The sequence below is a fragment of the Antennarius striatus genome, chromosome 20 (genome assembly GCF_040054535.1).
Source record: "Antennarius striatus isolate MH-2024 chromosome 20, ASM4005453v1, whole genome shotgun sequence".
NCBI lineage: Eukaryota > Metazoa > Chordata > Actinopteri > Lophiiformes > Antennariidae > Antennarius > Antennarius striatus.
This window is the reverse complement of record NC_090795.1, coordinates 5,776,703-5,802,560: the sequence shown is the minus strand read 5'-3', so window position 1 is coordinate 5,802,560 and position 25,858 is coordinate 5,776,703. Positions and strand designations below refer to the sequence as shown.

The 25,858-nt window shown below is 42.2% G+C and overlaps 1 protein-coding gene across 1 annotated transcript; it reads right to left on the bottom strand.

Moving 5' to 3' along the window:
• Positions 1-209: 209 nt before the first annotated feature.
• On the bottom strand, positions 210-25,511 carry dipk2ab (divergent protein kinase domain 2Ab). Its single transcript, XM_068343954.1, has 4 exons — positions 25,071-25,511; positions 18,572-19,462; positions 5,900-6,203; positions 210-2,468 (listed from the first exon to the last, which is right to left on the bottom strand). Exons 2-4 carry the CDS (start codon positions 19,223-19,225, stop codon positions 2,122-2,124), a joined length of 1,305 nt encoding a protein of 434 aa, XP_068200055.1. The 5' UTR covers positions 19,226-19,462; positions 25,071-25,511; the 3' UTR covers positions 210-2,121.
• Between the last annotated feature and the right edge of the window lie 347 nt (positions 25,512-25,858).

Genomic DNA, 25,858 nt, shown 5'->3' with positions numbered 1-25,858 from the left:
GAGAAAGATGAAAATGTAAAAGATCAAAAACAGTGGAGGAGGAAGGAGGAATGTGGAAAAAAGGAGCAGGAATTGGCAAACAGACATCCAGCTGCGTCACAGTGAATGAAATCTTAAGAGGAATATAAAATAAAGTAAAATCTCCTGCACAGATATAAGAAATTTAAAATAAAATGGACAGACACAAGAATCCACACAGAACAGACTAAATATTTATATATATATATATACTTTTTCTTTTAATATTTAAACCCACTAAAAGTTGTGAATACAACTTTAGAATGAAAGGCACAGGAAAAATCAGACAACGCTGATAATACTCCAAAGGAAAATTACAGTACAAAAGTGGACAGTTAGTTACGCACAAACAAATCCCTCCAGGTTCTTCAAAATGGGGGGGGAGGAGGAGAACAGAAATATCTGACACAACAAAGAGACACAGGAAGGGGGTTCAAAACCAGAAATCCTTTTGCCAAACTTCTCTTTATTGCTTTTCATGGCTGACGAGGGTGGAGTCAGCTACCCGGCTCACGCAGAAGGCCATAACACACCTCCGTTTTCTGGATTCCCCACAGATGAGGTGTTTTATATTCACTTCATTACTGACTGTCATATGCAACACTGTGTGAGAATGAAATTCATGTAATTTATTACCAAATGAGCCTATGCTTTGTCATTATTCTTTAATTGCTTGGTCCACCGAGTGTAAAATCAACCCAAACTTCTGAGTAAATCAGTGGAAAATGAGTGGGCTTCACGATTTAAAAAAAAAAAAAAAAAAAGGGTGCAGGTCAGACACCAGCTTCTGGCTCCAAGATGAAAATTTGGATCTCTTTATTCTCTTCTTTGAATTTACTTGATTCACGTTTATCTCACTCAACACAAGCGGGACAGATTTGACGATGGGTTTGAGGACATTTGAAGGAACTCGAGGCTCTGATTCTTTTAACAGCATCCTCTCCAAGTTTTGATTTGTTTTTGTTTTTTTACCTCATTGAAGATTCTGTCTTTATGTATGCGTGGCTACCACACCTCTGCATTTGGTGCTCTCTGGGAGTAAAAAAAAATCCGTATTCATTTCTGCCACCTCATAAGATCGTGTATAGATATCCATGGACAGCTCTACTGGGGAACATCTGGAGGGAAAGGTGCTGTCACACACTGTACTGCTCAAGGTTCTTTTCATTATATATAGCCTCTTTGGTATAGGCACATCTGCATCAAAGGACCCACACTGTCCAATTATTCCCTTTTCCTATCTGCAGCTTCCTCACATGCTCCATTTCCTATTACGGAAAAAAAAAAATTAAAAAAAATAAAACGTAACCGCTGCAATGTGCGAACCTGGAAATGAAGTGATTGATTGGAGCAGCAGAAATTAGACTAATGCGACAGCTTTTTCTCTTCTCCTGCATGAAAACCAAAGCCCCAACCCGCTGCGTCTCGTCTCGTCTCTACGTGCTGCGGCTTGGCCTTCTCTACTCCACTGTCTGACAGCAGGAGGTTCAAGCTATTTTTTGCCTGGCCTACAGCCATGTTACATAGTGTGAGTGTGTGTGTGGGGGGGGGGGGGGCATGGCACAGGAAAAATGTAAACTTAACAAATCTACTTAGACTTGGCCCTGAAAAGATGCAAGAAAAATGAAACAAACTTTCTGAAACAACAGTTCTGACAGATTGCAGACTGAGTGGGAGGAAGGATGTAGTCGGGGCTGTGGGATGATGCTGCTGCTGCTGCTTGGATGTTCTGGTTTTGCGTTAGCCTGGGTCCAGTGAAAGATGCATTTACCAGAGCTTTTTATCACCTTCCCCACCTCCAAGGATGACAGCCCACCCTGAGTGAGGAGGTTACCTCTATCCTGTCTCTATCCTGGTTCTAACCAGTCTCTTAGATGCTCTTCTTTCACACCGGAGCAAAGTCAGGTACAAGCCAGAGCTTTAATGAATCTGCTTTGATGTTTGATTCTTACATTTCCTGATGCAAGACCTTAAACCTTCCAGCTCCAGTGCAAAAAGGGTAGCCAATGACATCATGTACAAGAGCCAGGATCTCTAGAGTCCAGAGATTAAGAGTACATGATCCAGTCTTTCAGTGCGTCAGGCTAACGCTGACTCCATTCATTACCTGGCCGATGCCGAAGAGGAAGCGGCAGCTAGCTGTGTGAGGTATTCTCGCAGTTCCTTGGCCGCCTGGAAGCGGCCGAAGTGCTTTTTGGGTTTGGTGCACTCGTCTAAAAGGGCCTCAAGTTGTCCATCTTTGGCTATGTGTGCAGGGGGGTCATGGAGGAGGCCTCCAGTGGTGCCCCGCCACGTAGCATACCGTGACAGCAGGTTCTGGCACACGGCATAATAGTTGTGGTCCACGGTGACCCTGGAACAAAGGGAGTCCTTCGAGAAAGACAGGCAAGCCTCCCTGTCGCACTCCTCAAAGCGGCTCTCGTACCACACGTCGTAGTTTTCTGGCTTGTCTGTGGGTAGACAGAAAGAATTTTTATAAACACAGAATATGAAGATCAAATGTTTAGGTCCAGTTTGTGTTTGTTTAATCAAAACCAAACAGCCAGTATTTTAGAGCAATTTGCATTTAAAAAAAGCGTTTCGAGCATCCGACAGTTTACATTTTAGATTGCTTCTCTTCAAGGCTCTTCTTTTCTCTTCACAGAGACACAATACACAGCAAGTTAGCAGCATAACCAATTTAATCAACCGTTGTCTGTGACTGTGTCTGATCGTGAAAAATAACTATTTTTCAAATCTCATATATATTACTACACAAGAAACGAACCCGATGGAGAGCCGACTGAGCTGACGTGCCGTTTTCGATACCCCAGGGGTGCCAACAAGAAAGTGTCAAAGCATGCAAACAAACTGCTCAGCTACCGTTTCAAATGACAGAAATGAAGCACTTTCTTTTATTTATTGAACGTAGAAAGTTCTTCCTGCATCTCATTTCACGTCGTTTTTTTTCTCTTAGGATAATTGCACGAGGAGAAGTACGAGGCAGGAAAATAACCTGGAATAATGAGAGAGCTATCGGTTTGTGCATTAAAAAAGCAGATCAATAACACTGTTGGGAGGGAGTGCATTGGGGTGGGGGCCCAGAGGATGCAAAGACATAATCAGTATCAGTGTTGTAATGCACTACTCCTCTGGCTCATCAGTACAACTCAATCAAACACACAGCGCTGCCCAGTTAGCGAGGGGCCCCCGGGGGCCTCCCTGAGGAGGAGGGGCACATCAACCTCAATCAGTGATGGTGATGAAGATGGATCTATCCGTGTGTGTGTGTGTGTGTGTGTGTGTGTATGTGTGTGTGTGTGTAAAGCGCACATACATGCACACACACACACAGATGTGAGCGTGGCGGCAGCGAGGTGAGGTGAAAGCAATTAATGTTTCAGAGCCAGCCATGCATGACACCTGAGCTCTGATTGACAGATGGCGTCAGGAGAGTGTTCCGTTCTTCTTAACTCAAGGCGAACACACACACACACACACACACGCACACACACGCGCAAAATATAAGGGCAGAAGGTCTATTTACGTCCACCGGCGTCCCTTCTGTTCAACTCTGAGTGTTACAAAAGTAGAACATTTCCAAAGCACACTATATCATTTCCAATTCAAATGAGCGTTAGAGTGGCGAGGGTTTGCTGCCGAGTCACTCTCATCTCCTGTGTGTCCCGTTCCCTCCATCATAAGGAGCTCAGGTTGGACTCGCATTCACCTCACTCCCCATGCCTTCCCGGAGAGACGCCCAGCCAGAAGCGCTTGTTAACGTGGCCTTACTGGTGGCATTCAGCTGTACGAGCAGGTTTTAACAATGCATGTCTGTGTTGAGTGCATTGTTCATCGTGAAGAGGGTGGGGACGAGTGCAAATGTGTGGAGAGTTGTGTTATTGTGTTGCAATCAGCGCAAAACTAATGTCAAAAGAATTCATAATGTAACTTCTTTTCCCCACCCCTCCTCCAAATAAAAACTTAAATCATGAACAATATCGGAATCAAGTCTGTGCACATTCTTAAATCTCATGATGCAGTTCTCACATTTAACAAATATGATTACATGCATAAAATGAAGTTATGCAACTCTCCACTCACATTTGTAAATAGCTTTGTGACAAAAATAGCTCCATGCACAGAGAGACAGAGAGAGAAAGAGAAGAAAGAGATTGAGAGACGGTGTGTGTGTATGAATGTTTTAAGTGTCTTGTAGTTGAGTGAGTGAAATGTGTGTTTGAGCACACTTTTCCAAAACCCACAGAGGATGAATCAACCCTCAAATGCTACCAACGCTATGATGAGGACTCACTCCCTTTCCACCACTGGACTTTGTAAATACGCACAGCGCAACTTGAACAATGTGTGTTTTAATCTCACCAGAGCCTGAAGCATCAACATGGTCACCCCTGACAAGAGGGTAGGACTGTGTGTGTATGTGTCTGTGTGTGTGTGAGGCTTTCTGCATCTTTGATTTGCAAATGACTTGGCCTCCGTTTACACAGACGAGATTTGCTCTGCACAAAATAACTTGCTTTCCATCTCGGGCTCCGGCTGCGTCGATTGGATCGTGTGCTTGCGGAACCGTGGGAGGTTAAAACGCCTATTTCCTACTGCTGTCCGACATGTGGCCGTGGCCTCGTAATTCTCATTACTGCAGTCATCCCTCTTTCTTCGTGCTGAGCCTCTCGTTGCTTGGCACACAGATGGAAAAAGATCAGCACTCAAACAATTTTTGAGGCTTAAACGCTGAATAGCCATGGTAAGCAGCTTGAGTCGTAAAGCTCTAAATGTGTAGCGCACACAAGGTAGCCCCAACTTGGATTGTGTTTCGGGGCTTGCAGGGGGCGATTGCGTTAAGGCACACACTATGGTGACTACCTTCACTTTTGAGCCTGGCATACACTCAAGCATGATCACACAGGAAGTTGAAGTGAAAAACTGCTGGAGTACATTGACCTGTGCATCTATATCAGATTTTCTGGCATCAGATCATGTGACTTGGCAGCGCGGCCCTTTATCTCTGGACAAATTCATCTTCCAGTACCTTCACCTAACATATAGACACTGTCAGAGGGCACAACACTGGAACCACGGCAGCGAGTGACACAACAGTTTATCACTCTAATAGGTTTTCTGTAGGAAGGAACAAATCCCAGGGCCCGACTGGGTGGGTGTCCTTCTCTTAGAGGTAGCCCTAGGTAAACAGACAGAGAGGTAAGCCCCACCCACGCAGACTGTGTGATGTATAACTCTCTGTCGTCGTTGCGCGGTTTATTCTGAGAGGGAAAACAAAACTAAAGCAGCGGAGACGGCTTGTTATCCAAAGGATTTCTGCTTTGATGGGATGAACGTGTCAGAGGCAGAAGGGGTGCTGGAGGAATGTATTCCTACAAGAGAGGAGGCTTCAAGCTTGTGCAGATTTGCCAAGAGCCATCTGTCCCTCAGAGACTTTCCGTCAAGCCTTTTTTCCCCCCACTGTCACATACGTTACAGTTCTGACTCAAAACGATGGTGGATTCTGGTGAATCCTGGCTGTTGCTTAAGGAAGTCTGTGATAAACACAGTGTAGAAAGCATGAGCAGCTATTACATGAATACTTATATAATGAATACAATTAACGGTTAATTATCAGTTTTTACACTTTAATAGAAACACCTATTGTTTTATAAACATAAAAAAACCTATGACAGCTACATAATTAAAGTGCCGAGAAAGGGAAGCAGGCATTAATGTAACACTCAGCTTTTTCTTCTAGCATAGCTCCAGATAGTTAATGACGTGATGCATGTACGAGAACAAAGTAATTCATCATGGCAACTAGGAGAGAAAGATGTATTCAATATTCCTCACAGGGTACCTGTATATACAATATGTAATGATGGACGCTGCCACTTACTCTGCTTGATCAGTCTTTTGTCCGCCACGAGAACATTCTCTGCATCAACAACAATGACCTTTCCGTCACGCGGGCCGACCGCAAAGTTATCGAAGCTGACATCAAGCAGGTAGAGGGCGAACTCAAAGTCGTTGTTAGTAAGCTGCTCGGCGATGTCCATCAGCTGACGTGCCAAGTCAACCCTCTTCTCCCAGGGCGCATTGTAGAAGCTCCACAGCTCTTCACCCACATAGTTGACAGCTACTACGCGCCCACAAGCTCCCAGGTACTTGGCAAAAGGCCATCCTTCGTCTGACGGAAAACTCTGGGAAGGATAAACAGAGGAGAAAAGAAAACCTTGATTCAAAAACGCAAAAATAAAGGAAGTCATGCTGGGTAAGGCAAAGTTGGCTGAAAGGAAGACATAAATAGACCCATTTGATCCAAAAAGCCTTGGCCAAACACATTAATCATAAAAACGTCCACACTGTCAGAAGTACTTGTTGAACTTATATTTTTAACAGTTTCTCATAAAACAACAAAACAAAACAAAGTGCCAAAACACAAAGTTTCTGTGTGCACACTTTTTGATAAATACTTCTAAGCGCAATGGTTGAAAATCTGCCAAAGGATCAGAAGAAAAACGGTGCCAGCGCTTGGTATAATGGATTAAATTTAATAAAGGAGAAGAGCCAGTTTGTGTTTAAGCCCCACAGCTATGAGCTTCTGTACGCCACTTTCAGAGAACCGATAGGAGGTGATTTGTGGTAGCACCATTCCACATTATGTGTTGTGAGGCAGCAGTGGGACGATTTAGACTGCCGCCTGGTGTAGGCTGACTTGAGGTAATGTTGTTTGGACACACTGACAGTGTGTATCCCTTGTAAAACTGATTAATAATGATGCAGTAACACCTCCAGCTTGAAGTGGGATCACTGCCGCTTCACATTATCCTTGTATTTTGAAGATTTACCCAACTTTATTGAGGTCTAATAAAAACGCGCATGGATATCTAGTGTCACTCATTCAACACGCAAACCCAGACACAAACAGACAACTCAAATGAGCATGAAGCAGCTGCGTTTGGTGAATGTGTCAGACCGCTTACGGACTGAATCTGCCATGTCTCACCATGAGCTCTGTGTTTAATACTTCCCTTCATCCTCGTTTCTCCTGGTCTTCATTGCCACAGACAATCACAAAGGGTGGACAAATGCAAGCAACCGCCCCTTTTTCGCAGCCCAAATTAATTTTGCTACAACCGATAAGCTCCTATCTTTTATAATAAAATCCCTCTGCTGCTGGCCTTGGTCTTTCACAATTAGTATCCAGCCATATGCTCCCTTAATTACAGCCCAGACTTCCAATTCAACCACTCTTTCCTGGACTCTTAGACAGAGGGTAAGGAATGCTCATGTTTCACAGTAGTCTTGGTCGCCTTGCCTTTCTGAAATTGAACCCCACAAAGTTATAGCACCATGTCATGGCAGGTAAGGTGTCAATGACTAGTGATAATTCAATACTTCACCAGCTTCCAATTTATGTCACAAGAAGGCATTTAAAATATGCATGGCTGCCCTAACTCCCATTCAACTTTAATGAAATAAAAATTATTTAAAACCCCACTGGCCACACAGCTGCCGGATCTCAAAGACAACAGCTGGATCCCTGCCATATAGACACTGTGGGAAAGGGGGGGTGAGTGTGACAGAAAAACCATGGCCTGGTGAACAGACGACTATGCAGCGATTTGCAGGTTCACTGATCTGCTAGTAATCTCTATTAATGGACACCTGTATATGAAGGTGGAATCTGTGGTCAATGGAGTAAATGTTTGGATTGGAAGTGTTCTAGATCTTGTATGTAGTCAGAGTAATTCAGAAATCATGTTTGAACGCCCTTTTGTTGCAGACTGGAAAAACATGTTAAAAAAATACTAGCTTTATCAGAGCTTCAATACAGAGCTTTATCTTAGATGAACATAACATAACATTTTTATGCAGATGAAGTATCGCATTATGTTACCGATTCCATTCACAGATCTCAAGAAACTCTATACCTGGATATCTTTGGCGTAGCAAGAACAATGTTGCTTTTTTACCCAATGTTAAAATTAGCTATTAGTTTTTAACAATCATCTTAGACTGTGCATGTATTGTTTATATCAGTTTTAAGAACAATACCCCTAAGAGTGGTGGACAATGATAAGTTGCATGAAATGCAGCCTTGGCAGAGCTGATTTCCCTTAGGGTGACCCAATCAATTGTGGGCCAGACAAAAGTCTGTTGAGGAAGCAATACTGGCTTCCAGCAGCCTGTCTGTCTGACTGTGACTGTCAGACTTAGCAATGACTCAACTTCCCCTAATTCTTAGCCTAATGACCTACCTCTACATTTTGGGATGGAGCAAACCTGTCGGAAAAAGAAACCTGGGAAAGCAGGCATGTTATAAAGAGTGAAAAATTTACTTGATTAGAAATAAAATAAAAAAAATAATGGGCTGATTGTATTCCCCATTACTAATAAATAAGTTCTTTTTGCAAAGGAAACAATTCTTGACAACTGAGATGTTTCAAGTTAGGCAAACAGGCTCTCATATGAGTGATTTGGGGTTTAGAAACTGATCGGGCAAAATATTTCAATATCTGAGTCATTTTGCTTCCTGAGGTCGGCTGAGAAAGATTAGTTTGAAGTTGGATCAGTAGGTGGATCATCTTTTATACGCTTACTTCTCTTGACCCAAATTCAAACATCAGATTGCTTTGTGTTTTTGGAAATTTGAGCAGCTTTTGGTCTTCTTGCCAAAACTTGGCATGCTCAGTGTGCACGGCTAAATCTGCTTTGTAAAACACCATCCAACCTCTCACTCCTGCAGGGTAGATGCATATATGTGAGGAAGTACTGGAAGTGGTGGTGGTGGTGGTCGAAGGGATCTTGAGCAAGAAAAGAGAGTGATAAGAAAAAACGGTGTCTTTTCCAACAATTAGGAGGAGTAAACTGGCAAAGGCCTGTTTGGTAAACACGTCTCACTCTTTGTTGTCAGTTTGCAGCTCGAAAGGAAGCTAAAGTAGAGTGACGGCAGATGGAGAGTGGGGGGGTGGGGGTCGACTGATTTCAGTGGGGTGCCGGATGAATGCCCTTAGGCTACTTTCAGACATTATCTGTCTGTCCAACCTTGGTGTGCTGTTCTTAACACAGACGTCTTTCATTCTTCACTTTTATTGACAGGCTCATTCCCCAGGTCTTTAAAACTCATATGTGGGCACCATCTTTACGAGTTTCCTATTCAAGTTTCATATGCAATAAGTGTAACAGCGAGAACTTTTGAACAGGGAAGATGAGAGGGTAGACACGTGGAAGTGGACGCCTGAGCTTTGGATTCGCCAATTGCAGAGGTTGATAAATACTCCATGTGTCCCATCAATCATTCTCCCTTAGCACTCTTTAAACAGTTACTCTGCAGAAGTCATTAAAGTCTGCAATGAGGCGTTTAGGGGTGTGTGGGTGAAATAAATTGGAAAGCCCAGCCTAATGTTACATCCGCTGAACTATCTCTAGCAAAAAAGTGAGGTGCTGCATGTGTGTGCACTGCATAGGTAGTCAATTTTACCAGTCACCTCCCAATGATGTTATTGCTATTGAAAAACTGCTGAGGGCACAGAACTGCCAATGACACATCCCAGCAGCTTTTACTGCTTTTAAGGTATAATCACTTCTTGTTCCTGTCATTTGATAAAAAACCTTTTATGTCCAGCTAAGCAAAACCTTTAACTTACAGAAGTCTGTGCCAAATGCGGCTCTAATTTTAAACTTATTTGCTGGAATTCATTTCAGTCTTACAAAAATAATGAGCCTCTCTTTGGACTGTAAAAGCAAGGATGAACAACAAAATCAAAACAGAATAATCTAATTAAAGATGACCTCACTATGACCTCTAGGACCAGCTCTGACTAATTTAATCATAAAAGTTGTGTGCCCTTCAGTAGTATTGACTGATGGAGTGGGGTGTTTTTCACTCCTCTCCTTATACCACAGAAACTGTCGTCCTCTTGGAGGAGATGGAGTGGGCTGAAATGAAACAGAGCCACAGACAAATGGATAGCCTCTGGAGAAGATGATGAAACGAATGGAGCAAGAGGAACAGGAACACACACCTGCGTCCTGACAACTGCTGACAAAGGCATGCCCCTCCACAAGGCCACCGGGGGAGGGGGCGTAGGTACGTCTATGTGTGCGTGTAAGTGTTCAACAGAGCCTCTTTGTGTAACACAAGCAGTGTGTGTGTGTGTGTGTGTGTGTGTGTGTGTGTGTGTGTGTGCGTGTGTGTGTGCGTGTGTGCGTGTGTCTGTATGTGTGTGTGTGCGTGTGTGCAAACATGTTTGTGTTTATGCAGAAGTACATTCAAGTGCGTGTGAATTAGAACGTGCAATGTGACCGGGGCTGATAACAACCTCTATTCACGACTGGAGTAAACAAGTGTGGATCCCAAGATATTGCATTGGCTGGCCTGCAAAGAACCCTGGTAACTCAAACGTACTTATACATTGACGCACAGAGGTGCAAATACAGCAAACACGCCAAGCTGTGTTTACGCGAGATTGTAAGGAATGAGTTGCCGCCATCCTGAAACCACAGCTTCTTAAGCAAAAAGGAAATTAGCAGTTTGCCGCAAAAAGTTTTTTCATGTGTGCAACTTCTTCATGCCCTACACTGGGTGTGGTGTAAATTCTCAACATTTTCTGTCTTCGACAAAACTCCCCAATGCCTCATGGCAAGCATGTCAGGACAGGACTCATCAGGAGTCTGGGGATCAGAAGGTAAAATTGAAAAAGCATGGGGGCATGCATGTTCCCTGATGTTACAGAACACAGACTGAGCGAAATTGTCAAAAAGAACTAATAAAAGGAGTCACATCTCATCTGCAGGTTTTGGGTTTCGAGCTGAATTTGAAAAAACACGGCCTCACTTTTCTCTGTTGGTCTCCTATTGACCTTGTGTGACTGAGGGACGTGTGGCAAGCCCCGTCTGGCATTTTACTGCTCATTTAAGTTTAAAATCCAGTTGGTTGGTCCACAGCAAGAGCAAAGATCCCACAGGGACGCCTGCATCGACTCCTTATCCAGGCACACATGGCACTATCCCTTTATTATCTCTTGCTTCTGACTCCTGCTGCTTCTCCTACTAACCCTGCTTTCCCCCCTCCCCTCTTTGTCCCCCCACCCCTCCCAAAAAAAACCTGCAATCTAGGGCAGGGATGTTGTCTGTGACATGGAAGCTGGGAATAGCCTAGTAAGAATACTAGGCTGTAAAGAGAGAGTCTGTCTCTACAACAGATAAAAGAGCAAGGACAGGAAGACTGTTCTGCATATGTGTCTGAATTTAGAAGAGTCCCAGCTCTTTCTTTACCAGACATGTGGTCCAAAGAATGCAAAGTCGTGTGTAGAGCTGGCAGCAATGTTCCCAAACTGGAAAAGATTTTAAACCATAAAGACTTACTGGATGTGTGAGAGCACATTAAGTTCCTGGAGAAGTTAAGAAAACCAGTCCAGACAAGACATTAATGAGATCAGATTGACGGACAAAGCAAGGCTACACTCACAGGTTCGTGGGGGGGTACAGACATAAAGAGTGTGAGCATGATTCAGTGGCTACCAACTAGTGATATTGGAATTGGTTGGTTAGCGATGAGTTCCACAGGCCTGTGCTTTGTACAGGGAAAGAGAGCAGGATGAAGAATGGGAGCAGAGGATGGTGCAGCCGAGGGTTTCAAATAATCACTCTGCCACCAGCTGATAGCTGAAACCCTTTGCTGACTTGAACCTGAGCTATGGAGCAGAGCGCTCTCATGAATTCCCACAAATGAAAAATGGGTAATGTTCAAGTATTAAGTCACAAACTATGGTGTTGACTGAGTCTAGGCGGTATTGCCGCCCACATAGCTCAGGAGGAACCCAAGTGAAGCTTGGCTGGAGACCTGAGGGCTGTGGGTTTGAGGCCTGCATCGAAGGCTGCGCATTTCAAAGAAGGCGGCAATTATATTGGGAGCAGCTGGGTGGTGTGAGTATGTACCCTGGTCTGCACCCTATGTTCTATGCAGGAGAAAGACAAAGACAGGGAGCACTTTCCCTTCAAGGCACAATGCAAGAAAAGACGTCATAGAAAATAGACCATAAGAAAAGGTGGCAGCCTATGGCCAGTTCCTGTGTCATCTACACGAGAGCATTTCAAGTTGTTTTACAAATTGAAAAATGCTCCAGACTTGGAAGATGCTGCAGTATGTCCCTGACCTCTCATATTTAGTCTGACAGGAAGTAGTTGCCTGACACTTTAATGCAGTGGACTTCATTAGTGCACTACACTGATGTGCTAAAAAGCATATTCATGCTCCAACACAAGGTCCTAGACTTTCAAGGGGACATGGCACAGTTAAAAGATGCTCTTTACTGATACATTTTGGCCGTGTTAAGTAGCCTGGGGGAGAGTTGAGGGGCTGTGAGAGCTGTACAACTCTCCAGTGTTTCAGATGGCTTCTTCAAGAGTTGTGCATAACTTGGCTGGGGGTGCAGGATGTAACAGTAGGAAACTGGGGGTTGGAAGAAACTAAAATGGTGGGTTTCTTTTATTTTTGGTAGGGGTCAGCCACAGGCATTTACCTAACCAAACACAGCTGTCCTGCATGTGTGTGTATTGTTTGAAGAAAGGGAAAATGAGAAAAGGATTATGGTAACACAAGCAGTCTGGCTCATTCAGATGGGGGGGAGACATCACAATGCTCTGGCTTGTACAACACACACTCTCTTACACAAACTCCTCTCCTCTTTTTCTTCTCCCCTTTGCACCAGGGCCTCCATCCAGCAAAGGCAGCCAAAAGAGGGGAGTCAGGCCCAGATAACTCCCCATCTTATCCTAACAGGATTCAGCCTGTACACAAAGGCCTACAAGAATAATGAAAGGGGGTTTGGGATCACTTGCAGCAGGGTTAAGCAGCATACACAACCTCCTCTCTTATGTGCTAAGAGCGTCACAATCCCCCAGACTCAAAAAACAAAAAGGTTCTAATCACAGAGTAGCAACTTAAATACTATTTATCGGTGGACCTCAGCCACTGAACTGGCCTTGGAGACAGAAGGTTTTCACTTGCATGCAGTGTCTGTGATTAGATGAAAATAAATAACATAAGATTGCTGTTTTTCCCTGAAGAGGCAATTTAAGGGTTCATATTCAGTTCATGCTTTGCCAAAACATGACCATGTTGGCAATATAGTGTTTAATTTAAAATACATTATTGTAGGAATGTTCTAGCAATTCAATTTATCCTGCTTTTGGTTTTCTTCTTGCCTGGCCAAAAGGGACATATAAGGTTACCCTTGTCTGCTTGTATGTACTGTATATAAAATACGGTCAGTTCAGTTGCTTACTTTGACGTTTTGACAATTTTATGTTAGTTTGCTTGATATTTTCAAGTTTTATTTTTTATTTGACCTATAAAGTTGACTTGCACGATCATCACTGAGCAGATTTATTGCAATACAATTTATTCCTGTTTTTCAAATGCACATTCTATTCACTGTAGCGAAGTACTGTAATAGTATCTTATGGGCCACAAATAAACATGCATAAGATGGTTTTTTTGTAATCATTATTCTTTAACCTAAAAAACACTAAACATCAAAATTTGTCATTAATCTTTGCACACTTTACGGTTATCTGACTAAAGCTGATGTTGGCAGGCTGCACATCTATTTATGACCCATTACCTAATCTAAAACAAAAAACAATTTAGTCACAGACTGCAACATCCCGCAACACCCCTGAATTCAAAAATGTACCCTGACCTACTTGCATAGGTCAAAGCTCAAAGCTAGTGCTCTGACCTAATGTCATTGATCAAAGCACTAGCTTTGATCTACTGTCTTACTCACACTGGCCTTCTCCCTTGTCTTTCTATTTTATCCGGTTCCTAAGTATACAAAAGTTGAAATTTGACCTTGACTTAATTTTCTCAACGTCAAGGTCATCATCTCCTTTTCATCCCCTTTGCCGCCAGAGTAATGTGTTTTTTATTTCATCTTTCTATCTGAAACGGTTGCAAAGATATTTGGTGGACATACGAACAAATGGACAAAACGAAAACACGAACACTGACAATTACAATACATCACCGCTTTGAAGCGGGATGTAATAAATCAAGATTCAGTAGGTTATAATCAAAGTGGTGCTTTGCATCTTGAAAATTTTACCAAAAACTTTCCCTCAGCTTGTCCTGTTAGGGGTCGCCATAGAGTGTCATTATTCTTCCATTTTTGATAAACATTACACATTTGTTTGGCAAATTTTTTTATGCCAGATGCTCTTCCTGTAGCAACCCTCTGCATTTATCCAGGCTTGTGACAAGCCTACAGTTTACACTGGCTTGTGCCCCTGTAGGGTTGTAGATGCCACGGATTGGACCCAGGGCAGCATACATGTGAAGCATGCGCTCTTCCCCTGAGCTATATCCCCAACATCTTGAAAAATACACTGAATGTAGACAATTTACTTCATCTCAGTTTCTAAATATGGAAGAGTGTTCTAATCAATTATGCACTCATTGAATCAACAGTATACCAAAGAGGCATTCCTACATAAACAGAAAGGAAATCTAACAAGCTGCCAACGCATTTTCTCACAGTTCAGTGAATATTTTTACATTTGTGTTAAAACACTGCTGTCAAAAATCTCAAAAGAAAGCATGAGATAAGGTCAAACATCTAGTCTCACTGCTCTGTCTCCAAATTAGTGTCTTTGTTTGGATGAAAACAGAGGCTCACACCATTGGATGAGTTGCGTCTGTTTCAGGTGAAGACAGGGTGTCAAATGAGAAGGTGGATCTGTGAGAGGTGGGAAGTGGGTCATCTGGGAGAGTAGAGTCTGGAGAAGATCAGTAGGTTAAACCCAAAGGTCCATTATGTCCTATTCTCGGCTTTACTGAGCGATGCAGAGCGAAGAATCAAAAAATTGTGCAACTTATTCACATGCTTCTGGCAACTTCTCCATACTCAATGATCTGGAAGGGAGGACCAGACCAAATTGAACTCAATTATCCTTATTAATTGCATTCTTGAAGATGTGGTCAGAAAATATTCTGTTACATATGTATGTACGGGCAGACAAGGATCTCTCTACATGGTTGCTTTGCTTGGGCATAAAAACATCCTTCATCAAGAATATATAAGAGAGAAAGCAGATGATGTTACATAAGGTGTGTGTCATTGCACAAGGATTTCTTTTGGCCGTCAACTTGTTCTCCTTGAAAAAAAATACAAGCCAAATTTTCTTCCATGTGACAGAGGAGTAGGGGTTGTGGTTGGCTTTGTGTTTGTGTATGTGTGTGTGTGTGCATGTGTGTGTGTGTGCGTACACTTGTACTGCAGAGCACACAGAAAAAGCATTGTCGGCCAGACCCAAAACAACTCTGCAGATTGTTTCCCACTGACAAAGAAGGTCTAGTTTCTCATAATGAAATGGGGCCGATTTACTGCCTGTGGCTTTCAAAAGACTGGAAACGGAAGACATTCTTAAAGAAAATAAATAAAAAAAATATAATAAAAAAACATTGTAACTCACTGAGCAGATAGCAGAAATGTTGTTGGCATTCAACTGTATAAAGCCAGATGACAGAGATAGAAAAAAAACCCTCTAAAACCACAATAATGGCGACCAAAGACAAGAGGGAATCGTATCGTCTAAACATAGAGAACTTGAAATGTACACTAATTATTACCGGCTTCTCCAACTTTCTGAAGAGGATGTTTAACTACAACCTGAAAAAAATAGGGACTCATGAAGCCCTGAAGAGAAGGCAGAGTGATAAAAAGTCAAGAGATCGGGTTTCATTAAATAACTGGCCATAAACTCTTCCACAGTCATCCACCTTTTGTTGAAACCTGCCACCACGCTGTAGCTCTAACCTCTGGCGGAAAAGGAGACCTGTTCCCGTTCAATCTTTACAGACGCCATTAATTCTTTATGGTCTACTGCTGCCCAACGTTGTGTGTAGGGACTCTCAGAAAATTTTTTTCCTCATCTTTTTTGAGTTCAGTGATGCTGATGAACACTCGAGGCACTCGGGATCTGTGGCATCTCTTTAATGTCTGGCACATTTCTTTGTATATTTTCCACGCAAACCATGCCCACCATCTGTTATTGCTGGCGAGGGGGTTAGACAGACCCTACCGTTCTTTGTAATGCCTGCAGGTCGCAAGTTCAGGACGAGATGAACAATTCATGAGTCTCTGTACACATGGCAAGACTACATAGAGAAGGGAGTGAAGAGAGCAGTGGAAAATATATGATTCTTAGCATGTGATATCTACAACTCTGTGCAAGATGAGATGAGATAGTACTTTATTGATTCCTGTGGGGAAATTATGTTCGCACAGCCTACTCATGAGGGGCACTTGGTCATTTCACCTCTCGGTTAGCCGCCACTTAAAGAGAGGTGTAGAGAAAAGAGAGGGGAAAGGAGGATGTGTCAGTGGGGGAGGGAGAGGGTGAGAAAAAATTACAACTCTTTACAATGCTTCCATCAGTAAGTGCAATGGACTGGCAAAAAAAGTGCCCAGTATTGCTGCAACTATTTGCACAGACATAACACCAATCACATGACGGGTAAAGCAGAGAGCAAATGTGTATGCAAGTTATGTCTAAAGTCCAATGTTTACATATACGAGTTCTGTTGGAAGTCCTTGGTCAAGATGACACTGCCAAGAGTCAACAACAGGTGTCCAGGGAAGTGAGAGAACTTGTCTAAGCCTTGTACTCCCAGGAGGAAAATGCAAGTGAGAATGGCAGACAGAAAAATTGACATAGGAATAAAGAAAAGAAAAAGAAAGCAAGTGCAGGAGGAGGGGGCGGCCACACGTGGCTAATCAGATTTTATAGACTGACCAGCCTAAAAGGCTGATCTCGCCTTTTGTCCTCAAAAAGGCCTGGGGGTATGTAGACCTGCATGTACATCAGAAGGGGTTGTAGGTCACTGCGTGTTATTGAATGTCTTTACAGGTCACGACCATTGTTGTTTTGTTCTGTTTAGAGAAACGGTCAATAGCGTGTTCAAATTGAAATTGATTGGCTGCTTGTAAATCAGTGGCATAAAGGATGTAGAGTGTTTTTATAACTTATGGCATCTTTGACCTACACAATGACCGAAAAGAAATGGGTTAGAATTTTAGTTCATACCCGTGGACTTGTTGGATAAAGCTAAGAAAAGTCAAAAGGACCTGAGAGAATGAAGATAACAAATCAATATGGACTGAAGCAGTTCCATAAAGATCTATTTAAGCTCACATACCCAGACTAATTCTAGACAGGTTCATGCAGTCAAGTGTGTGCACACTATTCTCAAGCAACCCAAATGATTCAACAACTGTGCAAACAGCGGTAATAAAGCGAAAGCAGCAACGTTCGTGCCGCGAGGCAATACCGACAATTACGAACATATTGACAATTCAGAAGGGTAGCAGGCAAAAAGAAAAAAAAGTAATACAGCTCTCATAAAAGACAACAACAAAGGCTGGGGAAAGTTTTAGAATCATTTCAATTTAAAAGCAAGTGTAATATCCATTTGTCTGTGTAGCAAAGCTAAAACAGCGTAAATTCTATATACCGTGTCATGAGCAGTGTTGTGGTCCTTTGCAATGTCTTCCATGTTACCCCTTTTCCAGTAATCTTTGGTTATTCTATCAAAAAATAAATAAAAGCTAAGCTAAAATCCCCTCTTTTCTCTTGGGTCAATGCTGCAGAATCAAGACAGTTAGCCTGTCTCAGGCCAGGTTATTTTTCCCAAGCATAAGTTTCCATAGTAACCGATCTTAAAATATATCACTTGCTTTATAGAACTGGGTCCATTAAAAATGAGTTACATTTACTGGCCTAAGATTGGTTTATTTGCTTAAGTCTGTATTTAGAGCAGGTGTCAATGCAAGACAAAAACAGTGAAGGCAGTATATTGATGTTTGCAGCATGTTCCATTTGTTGATTTCCAAGACGAAGTGCTCCCACTATTGGTCATAAACTTGGAGGCTGGTCAATATACAAATATTTATGCAGATACCACTAAACAGCCATGACAGAGACACCTCCATATGCTGTCTCCCACAAGCGACAAGAATCTAGTGGACATAGACAGATTCAAATTAAAAACAACTTGGACCATTTACAGAAGCAGCCCTGAATAATTCAAAACTGCCCTACATATAGTGTTAAATATGCAGAATTGCCCCCAGCCAAATCTCTCATCTTTTGAGAGGCCACAACTCTTAAATTAATTCCTATCGGAAACAGAATTATTTGTGCTCCAGATAGTGAAGGTGCGGCTGACACTTCAGAGAGATTGTAATGTCCCGTTTCTATGGGAAAAGAAACAAAAGGAGGTTTCCCTCCCTGTAATTTACTGGGGGCTTTGTGCATTTACACTCTGGCTTGCTTCAGCCCGTTGATCTTAACCCATTTACAGTCAAGGAATGGTGGTTTATTGAGTGCTCCAAAAAACTAGTTCCAACAGATCAACTCAAATATTTTTGTATCAACAGGCAAAATGGATAAAACAAAAACAAAAAAATCAATACCCAAACATCACTTGACAGAAGAAAAAATATCATAAGAACTGATTATTTCCTGAAAACACACAATGTTTAAAATGTGTATAAAGTACCTGTAGTACGAGTGGCTCCGGGTTGAAGGCCAAGGTCATGAGCAACTGCATTCTCTCCGTGTCCTTGAGATTCTTCAGCAGGAAGCTGCCCGAGTCTTTTGTCTCGGCATACCTGCGGACCACGCGATCCAGTAGCCTCTGAGAGGGACAATGCACCAGATCTGACCAGCCCTCCACCACCTCTGGGGTGAGCAGACGAACATCACCGTTGATCCTGGCAAATTCAGTCTTGTACATTGCCTGGATAAGGTCACACCGAGGCCTGCCCGTGGCTCTCTTGCAGATTTTCTGGTCTATATCAGCCAGCTCCTGGTTAGAGCCAAGCCGTTTGAGTACCACTCTACGGGTGCCCTCCCTAGGCTCGCCATACTGAGCAAAGTAAACATTCTTGACATTGAAAACGTCCAGGAATCGTAGGCGACCCCAGGTCTCAAAGGATACCTGGCCGTTCATGAATTTACGGCACCAGCTAGTGCCAAAGCAGGCGGGACACTTGTTGAGGTTGATGAAACGGCGATCTGTGAGTTCATTCTTCTGGAAGGAGGCAAACAGGTTGTGGGTGTTCATCAACAAGATGACAAACAACCCCACCACTAGCAAGAGTTTTAGACAGCGGTACAGACGGCCAAGTTTGAGGGGCAGGAATCGCAGCATGATGGGACGGGGGGGCAGGAACAAGGGGGTCTTGAGGGATAGGAAGGATGAGAGGTAATGAGATGCTTCGTCAGGGAGCTATCCTTAAAGCCTTTCCATCATGATGAACCCGTTGTAACCTCTAAAGCGGCAGGCATGGGCAAGGTTGGCATAGCTGCCCCGTCCCAGTCTCTGTCAGAGTCCGGTGAGTCATGTTCTTCCTTCTCTAGGTTTGTGAGGAACTTTGAGTCAGCAGGCCTAAAATGAAGCAAAGAAAGAGAAGAACTCATTGCATCAGGTTACATAAAAAGTTTTTATTTCATGCTTTGAACATTGATTATTTTGGTCATAGATAATAAAAAGGGTTTCCTCAGTCTTTTTCTGCTGGACCAGCAACTTCACCTGAAGCTTAGCAAGTGATACCTCCCTAAAACCAAGAAGCATTTTCCCTGGCATATGAAACTGTCACACAAAAAGGACTTACCTGAGTAATTTAAGATATTTCAATACCTATTCTGAACAGAAATTACTTTGCCTTGGGCAAATGCAATAAATTTGCCCAAGCCTCTTTTACATTTATTAAGGGGATTGAGGTTGCTTTGTAAATACTTTCCTGATAACATGAAAAAAAGAGAAAAATAACATGTTATTTAAAATTATGAGATGTACAGTGCTTAAATAAATAAAGCCACAAAGAAGCTTCCTTCAAGAACCTCCGTCTGTATGTTTTTCTCCACCGTGACATCTATCATTTTTCCTCTGATGAACAGCAGAATAACTTGCCATCTCCACACCTTAATGGTTACACTACAAAACATGGTTTGGAGAATTCATTGCATTTCTAAGAACCCTGTTCTGCCTACTTTAACCTTTGATCAGAGTTGTTTTGCTTTGCTTTTTAAATCACATTCTGAAACGGTTTCTTTAAAAATGGCTGTTGTCACTAAAATAACATTGTCGAGAACTTGAAAATCTCTTTTAGGCATTTCAATGTCAGCAGAGAGGGGAATAGTAAGAACTAAGCTAAGAAGAAATAAACGACAACCTGGGATCGCAGTAGGACAGCAAATCTCAGACAAGCCTCACATACACCCCCAACAGTTTGCCAACGAAGAAGACATGATAGAGCCGCACAATCAGCTTGTGAGTAATAAGTCTTACAAATCTCTTCAAGAAAGACAATGACTCGGCCCATGGAAATTAGCCACTCTAAATTAGGGTTCATTACAACATGCCTATTAAGACAACTGAGTAAGACGACATGGCTGGCGAGCGGACGCACAACAGCAATTATTGTGCATTGATGGTTCCTGTGCATTTTCATTTTCAGATGGAAGTGGTGGAGATCCAGGGAGACAGGGGGCTCGAGGCAACCAAGAGAGCAGCGGTTGTGAGACGAGCAGCTGTGGAGTCAGATAAGAAGCTTAATACGTCGCTCTTACCTCACACCTCCGTCTGAAAATACCTCTAGCAGATCAGGCCGACATCACTAATGTAAAAATAGATGATATCCGAACAGACGACCGCACTACATCATTTTTTTAAGGAAGAAAAAAATATGATTCATGAATTTTATTTCTATTCTTACCACAAATCAAAAAACTCGATATGACTCATACATGAGCAGCGTGCCATAAATAAGATAGCGATATGACAGTGAAAGAATTACTTTGTATTAGTGCATCAGAGAATCATTAGTCAATTTCAAAATAAATTAATGCAAATAGATGCTATAATTCTTATGATTCCAACAGGGATATGGAACAATTTGCAAACAATTGTACATTTACTAAAATTACATTTTTGACTTTATAGATCCATTATTTTGAGGCACCCTTTTTGGAAAACCGTACAGGAACATGTTCGTTCATTTTGTCATTGATCGTGCTAAATGAAGACACGCGTCGAAAAGCGTTCTGACTTTAACAACATGCATCTGGTCTGATGAATAGACAAATCCCCAAATAATGAAAGAGATCAAAATAAAATGGCAACTCAATCATTTAATTGTGTTAGGAAAATCATTAACATTCTGGTAAAAGACAACAGATTGAGAGAAGAAACCAAATTTATGACTAACAATATTAATTTAAATAGGAGTCAAGGGGATATTTATGTTCCGTATAACTGGGATCAAGACAAAGACGATTGCTCGAGGGGGAAAATGTTTCAAAGCCTCGATAGAAGCGGCATTAAGCATTTGGCGAAGGCAGTCGGAGACGACACTGACATCAAAAAGATTTTCCTAAAAAGGTCAACAACAGTTGTAAAAGGAAAGATAGTGACCTCAACAAGTCTGAGCCGTCAGTCATGTCTTCATCCCTTAGAGAATATGACAGAGATGGTGCAAACAGGAGCAAGCTTCATCCAACAACTGGATGCTGCTGAGTAATGAGATCCAGTTGATATAGTGGCTAACATGGACAGGTTGCATGGTTGCTTCCTCCTCTCCAGAGAAAGTGTTAGGCCTTAATTACCTATGGAGCATTACCTGGATTATGTCAATGACCGCACTAATTGCTGGAGCGAGAGTACATGCTGAATTTTGGTTCATGTTTAATGAGACAATCAAGGTGTTCAAACACTTAAAATGTTGACATCAGACGCACAGATTCGCAGTGAAAGCTTATCCTTGATCCTCTATTTTTGTTTAGCACAAAGCAGAATGTGTATTGAAATGCTAGAAGATTAGTGTTTTATACGCTGCTGCTGCAAATTAAGTAATGTGTGAATGAGAAACATTCAGCTTTATTGGAAAGACGGCATGGTCACTTAAAATGGGGCTATTTTAACCCCACTTGATTGCTTGTAGTGAATTTTTTACACCTACAAAAATATTTTTCAACTTCTCTCACTGTCCACTGCCGGATTCTAACCCCCTAAAAAGACCAAGAGGTATTAACAGGATGTGGAGAAAGTTGCATATTCAAGTTTTTGACACGGGTAAATTCCCTTAAAGCTCTAAATTACAGCCAGCTGCTTTGTGTTCTGACAGATGTTACCCACTGGAGTAAAAGGGCTGGTGAAATTTAAAGCAGCCATTTCTGTCAGACAAATGTCATATTGCGGACAGAAAACGGGTGTTTTAAATTAACCCCTTCTACCCCCATGGTGCCTCTGATCCACTCTGACCACGGATGCACGATACCAAGAGCAGACCAACGTTTAAGCCAAGCGTCAAATTACATTTTATCATAGGTAGCCGCTGCCAAAACTGGAGTACGAAACTTTTTTCCCGTGTGCTCCATCTACAAAGTACTACGGTGAGCGTTTCGAAGGAGGCAAAGAAAAGAGGGCAAATCAAAGGATGCCTGACTCCTCATGCATAGGAGATGAGACTCGCATTCAAAATGTTCCAAGTTTGGCAGATGTTAAGAGCCGAAAAATGGCTCATTACTTGGACAGAAAAGGCACAAGATAACGCAAGAAGATCCACGCTGGCTTAAAACGGAATGACAAAGGTCGAAACGGAAGATGACATTGCAATATCTCAATATTTTAACTTTTATTAAACTTAGATTTTGACTGAATGGCCCAGATAAGAAAGAGGACGTTGAAAAGGATTTTTTTTTTTTGTCGAGTAACATTTTCCAAAGAGAACACATTTTAAATAATGACACAGAGGTGCAAGGCTACTCTCTGGTTGAGCCAGTTCCTTTGCCGCACCTGAGGCTATCATCATGATATAATGAAGTCAAGCTACATATGAGCATGCTTGATTAATTCCACTGGAAATGAAAAGAGAGAGTGCAAAGGGAGAGTGGTGAAGCAGACTGCAACATAGTGGAAGAGCTGGAAAAAACCGACATCGAAAAGAAAATAACCAACATTAGTTAATGGGCAGTAGCTTGAGAGAAACTTAGAATTATTACTCATGAAATAGAAATGAATGACATTACTTGAATGCAGATCAGCAGGCTTCCATCACTGTATGGAGGCACACAAATAGACACACACGAGTTGTAGCCCTGGAGACTGCGGGCATTACCACCAAGCCCTACTCAAAGCTGGGAAAAAGCTTCCTGATTCTCACACACAAACACACACACACACACACCTTCTATTGCAATGTGCAGCTCTAGCCGAAGAGAGGAACTACTGTTGCCAAGGTTATCGACTGGAGGAGTCAATAATGTTTGATCACAAAAACATTCAGCCACAGCCGGATCGCCTCAGTACAGCAGGGTGCAGACAGTGATGGATGGATGCAAATGACAGTAACGTTTGCATGCACAATGGAAAATTGAGTCTTCAGAATATAAGCATCAATTAATAGCCTCCCACATAAACATTAGTCCATTCATCTCTCACCCAAACCAAACGATAGAGACTTTCATGAGATCATTGAAGTTATCAGCTTTGTTCTAAATAAACAAAGATTTTCAAGAGGGCACATTTTGAACTGGAAAGACGGGTCTGGATTCTTCAACATAACACATTTGTTTTATTTGATAAAAACAGCTGCAACTTTTCGCACGCCAACATCACTTTCCGCAGAAGTTTGAAAAGCTGTCATACATTTAAAATCTCTTGTTAGTGCTATTGCAAAACAAATGTATCATCTGAGTGAAGTAACACTTGCACTGTTTAAAACAACCTTTCAAAACAGGAATTAGTTTAAACTGGAAGGAAGGGGGAGGGTGGGGGGTGGCAGGAGAGATCTCGGGAGTGGAAATGATCCAAAAGACGTTTATTAATTTGTCTAAGGTTGTTCGAGAAGGGGCTCCAATCTATTGTAGAAGTCGCCTCATCCAACTAAGATTTGTAGAGTTTGGAGGTCAGAAGCAAAAATCAACGGCTCCTTTGGGGGCACTTAGGCCACAATTACAAAATTCCCCCAGTCACGCGAAAAACACTGAAATCAACTCCCAGCAGAAGGTCTTTAGTGTATCGGTCTATTTTCATCGCTCCCTTGTCCGCTAACCTGGCAGAAAAGCTGCACAATTAGTCTCCTGCTATGTAAAAAATTAATTCCAAGAAAACCATCCTATTCATTAGACTGTAAAGAGCAAACACCCCAGGACTTCTTGTGAGCTTTTATGGCCCGTACATTATGACTTGTACCGGCAATCTACAGTTCTCTTGAAGAAATCAAGGTTTAGAAGTTTGCAAAGAGCAAAGGACCACCTAGAAAAATATCATGTTCAAGTCAATTTAATTTATTATTACGATGCATGCTTTCATTTTCAATAAACGAAGCTTTCTCACTCTCTCTCTCTGCGCTGAGGGCAAATGACTGAAACTGCTTTTTGAGCAAATGACTGGAAACCTGTTGAGGGACTTAGATTTTGAAGCTACAGTGTCAAGCAATCGGAAAGCAAATCGACAAATTTAAAATGCAAAGAGGGCCTAAAGAAAATTAAGACTGCTACGTGAGGATGTGTTATTAATCCCAACAGCTAATGGATTATATGATTAGAGGATTAAGTGGCAGAAAATATCCTCTTCAATAATATCAACATCAGCCTGGCGGTGCATGATGACTCTCTATTGTGTTGATGTGAATTTATTTCGTCAGTAAAAAGCACATCAAGGTACAAAAAAGTGTTCTCTATTTCGAGTCTCAGTTCTTCTCTTTTCATGAGGTTAGAAAACTTATTCAGCGACTGTGGGCATCTGAAAATGCTATTTTTTTAAAATCTCATTCATTCGTTTCGGAGAAGTAAGAGTGTCAAGTTCGGTGTCAAATATCCATCGCTTCAAGAAAGCAAACAGCTGTAGTTTATTCCGGATTCATTCTCCTGTTCGATCGTCACAGTATATCGAACTCCTGAGATTCAAAATTATTCCGATTCAACGTTGTTAAAAGGGGCTGACTTCAATGTGACCACAGACGGTTAAAAGAAGGAGAAAGTGGAAAACTAACCTGAATTGACTTTCGTCTGGTGCGTCTGTAGTTTTGCGAATTGCTTTAGCGCTCAGTTGGATGTCGTTCTTCAAAGTTGCGGGTAACTGAACGAGGAGGGCGACGGACCCTGGAAAGAACTGCCGGCGATATCTGAACCGAAACACGGCTTCCGAAAGCTCGACGGAGATCTCTATCATGCAAACTCACACGGGGCTTCTCATTCCTAGCTCATGTGTATCTTAGCCAGCTAGCCTGCTAGCAGCCGAAATAAACAGTTGAGATGTCGAGTCTTAACTCTTCATATACCGGCTCTTTCCAACCGGGCGAAGCGGTTCTCTTCACAAAAGAAAACAACGTCCATGATGTATTTATCGTCCTTGCGTGTCCGAGTCTCATTAATCCCTTCGTAGTGACAGAATTGCCGCTTTCCTCCTCCTGTCAGGCGGCAGCTCACTCCTCTCCTACACCACAATGGGTTCTGTTTCGACTCTTTTCAACACCAGCCTCTTTAACAGTTACGACACACGCGGTTTCTTTACGGCCGCGGTTGCTATGCGACCTTTTCTAACGTTGTCTGGAAAGCTACACTCTATGCAAAGTTTGTCCATTTTTTATTTTGCCCCCACTCCCAGTTTTTTCATCTGTTTTATTTTTTTAAGAACATTCAATTAAATCGATTTTCTTTTAAAAAAAAAAAATCCAATTACAATTCAATCATCTCTGAATACAGTATAAAAACAAACGCTTGTATTTTAATTGCGTAATCAAAAGTAGGTTAGACCTATCTGCATGAGTTCAACTACAGA

What these genes read in the sequence shown, in the direction of transcription:
- dipk2ab (XM_068343954.1), bottom strand. Translation starts at nt 19,225, where the DNA reads ATGCTGCGATTCCTGCCCCTCAAACTTGGCCGTCTGTACCGCTGTCTA. An exon ending in CGGAGCCACTCGTACTACAG is followed by an intron (nt 6,204 to 18,571) that starts GTACTTTATACA and finishes TATCCTTCCCAG; the next exon opens with AGTTTTCCGTCAGACGAAGG. An exon ending in CAAAAGACTGATCAAGCAGA is followed by an intron (nt 2,469 to 5,899) that starts GTAAGTGGCAGC and finishes GTCTACCCACAG; the next exon opens with ACAAGCCAGAAAACTACGAC.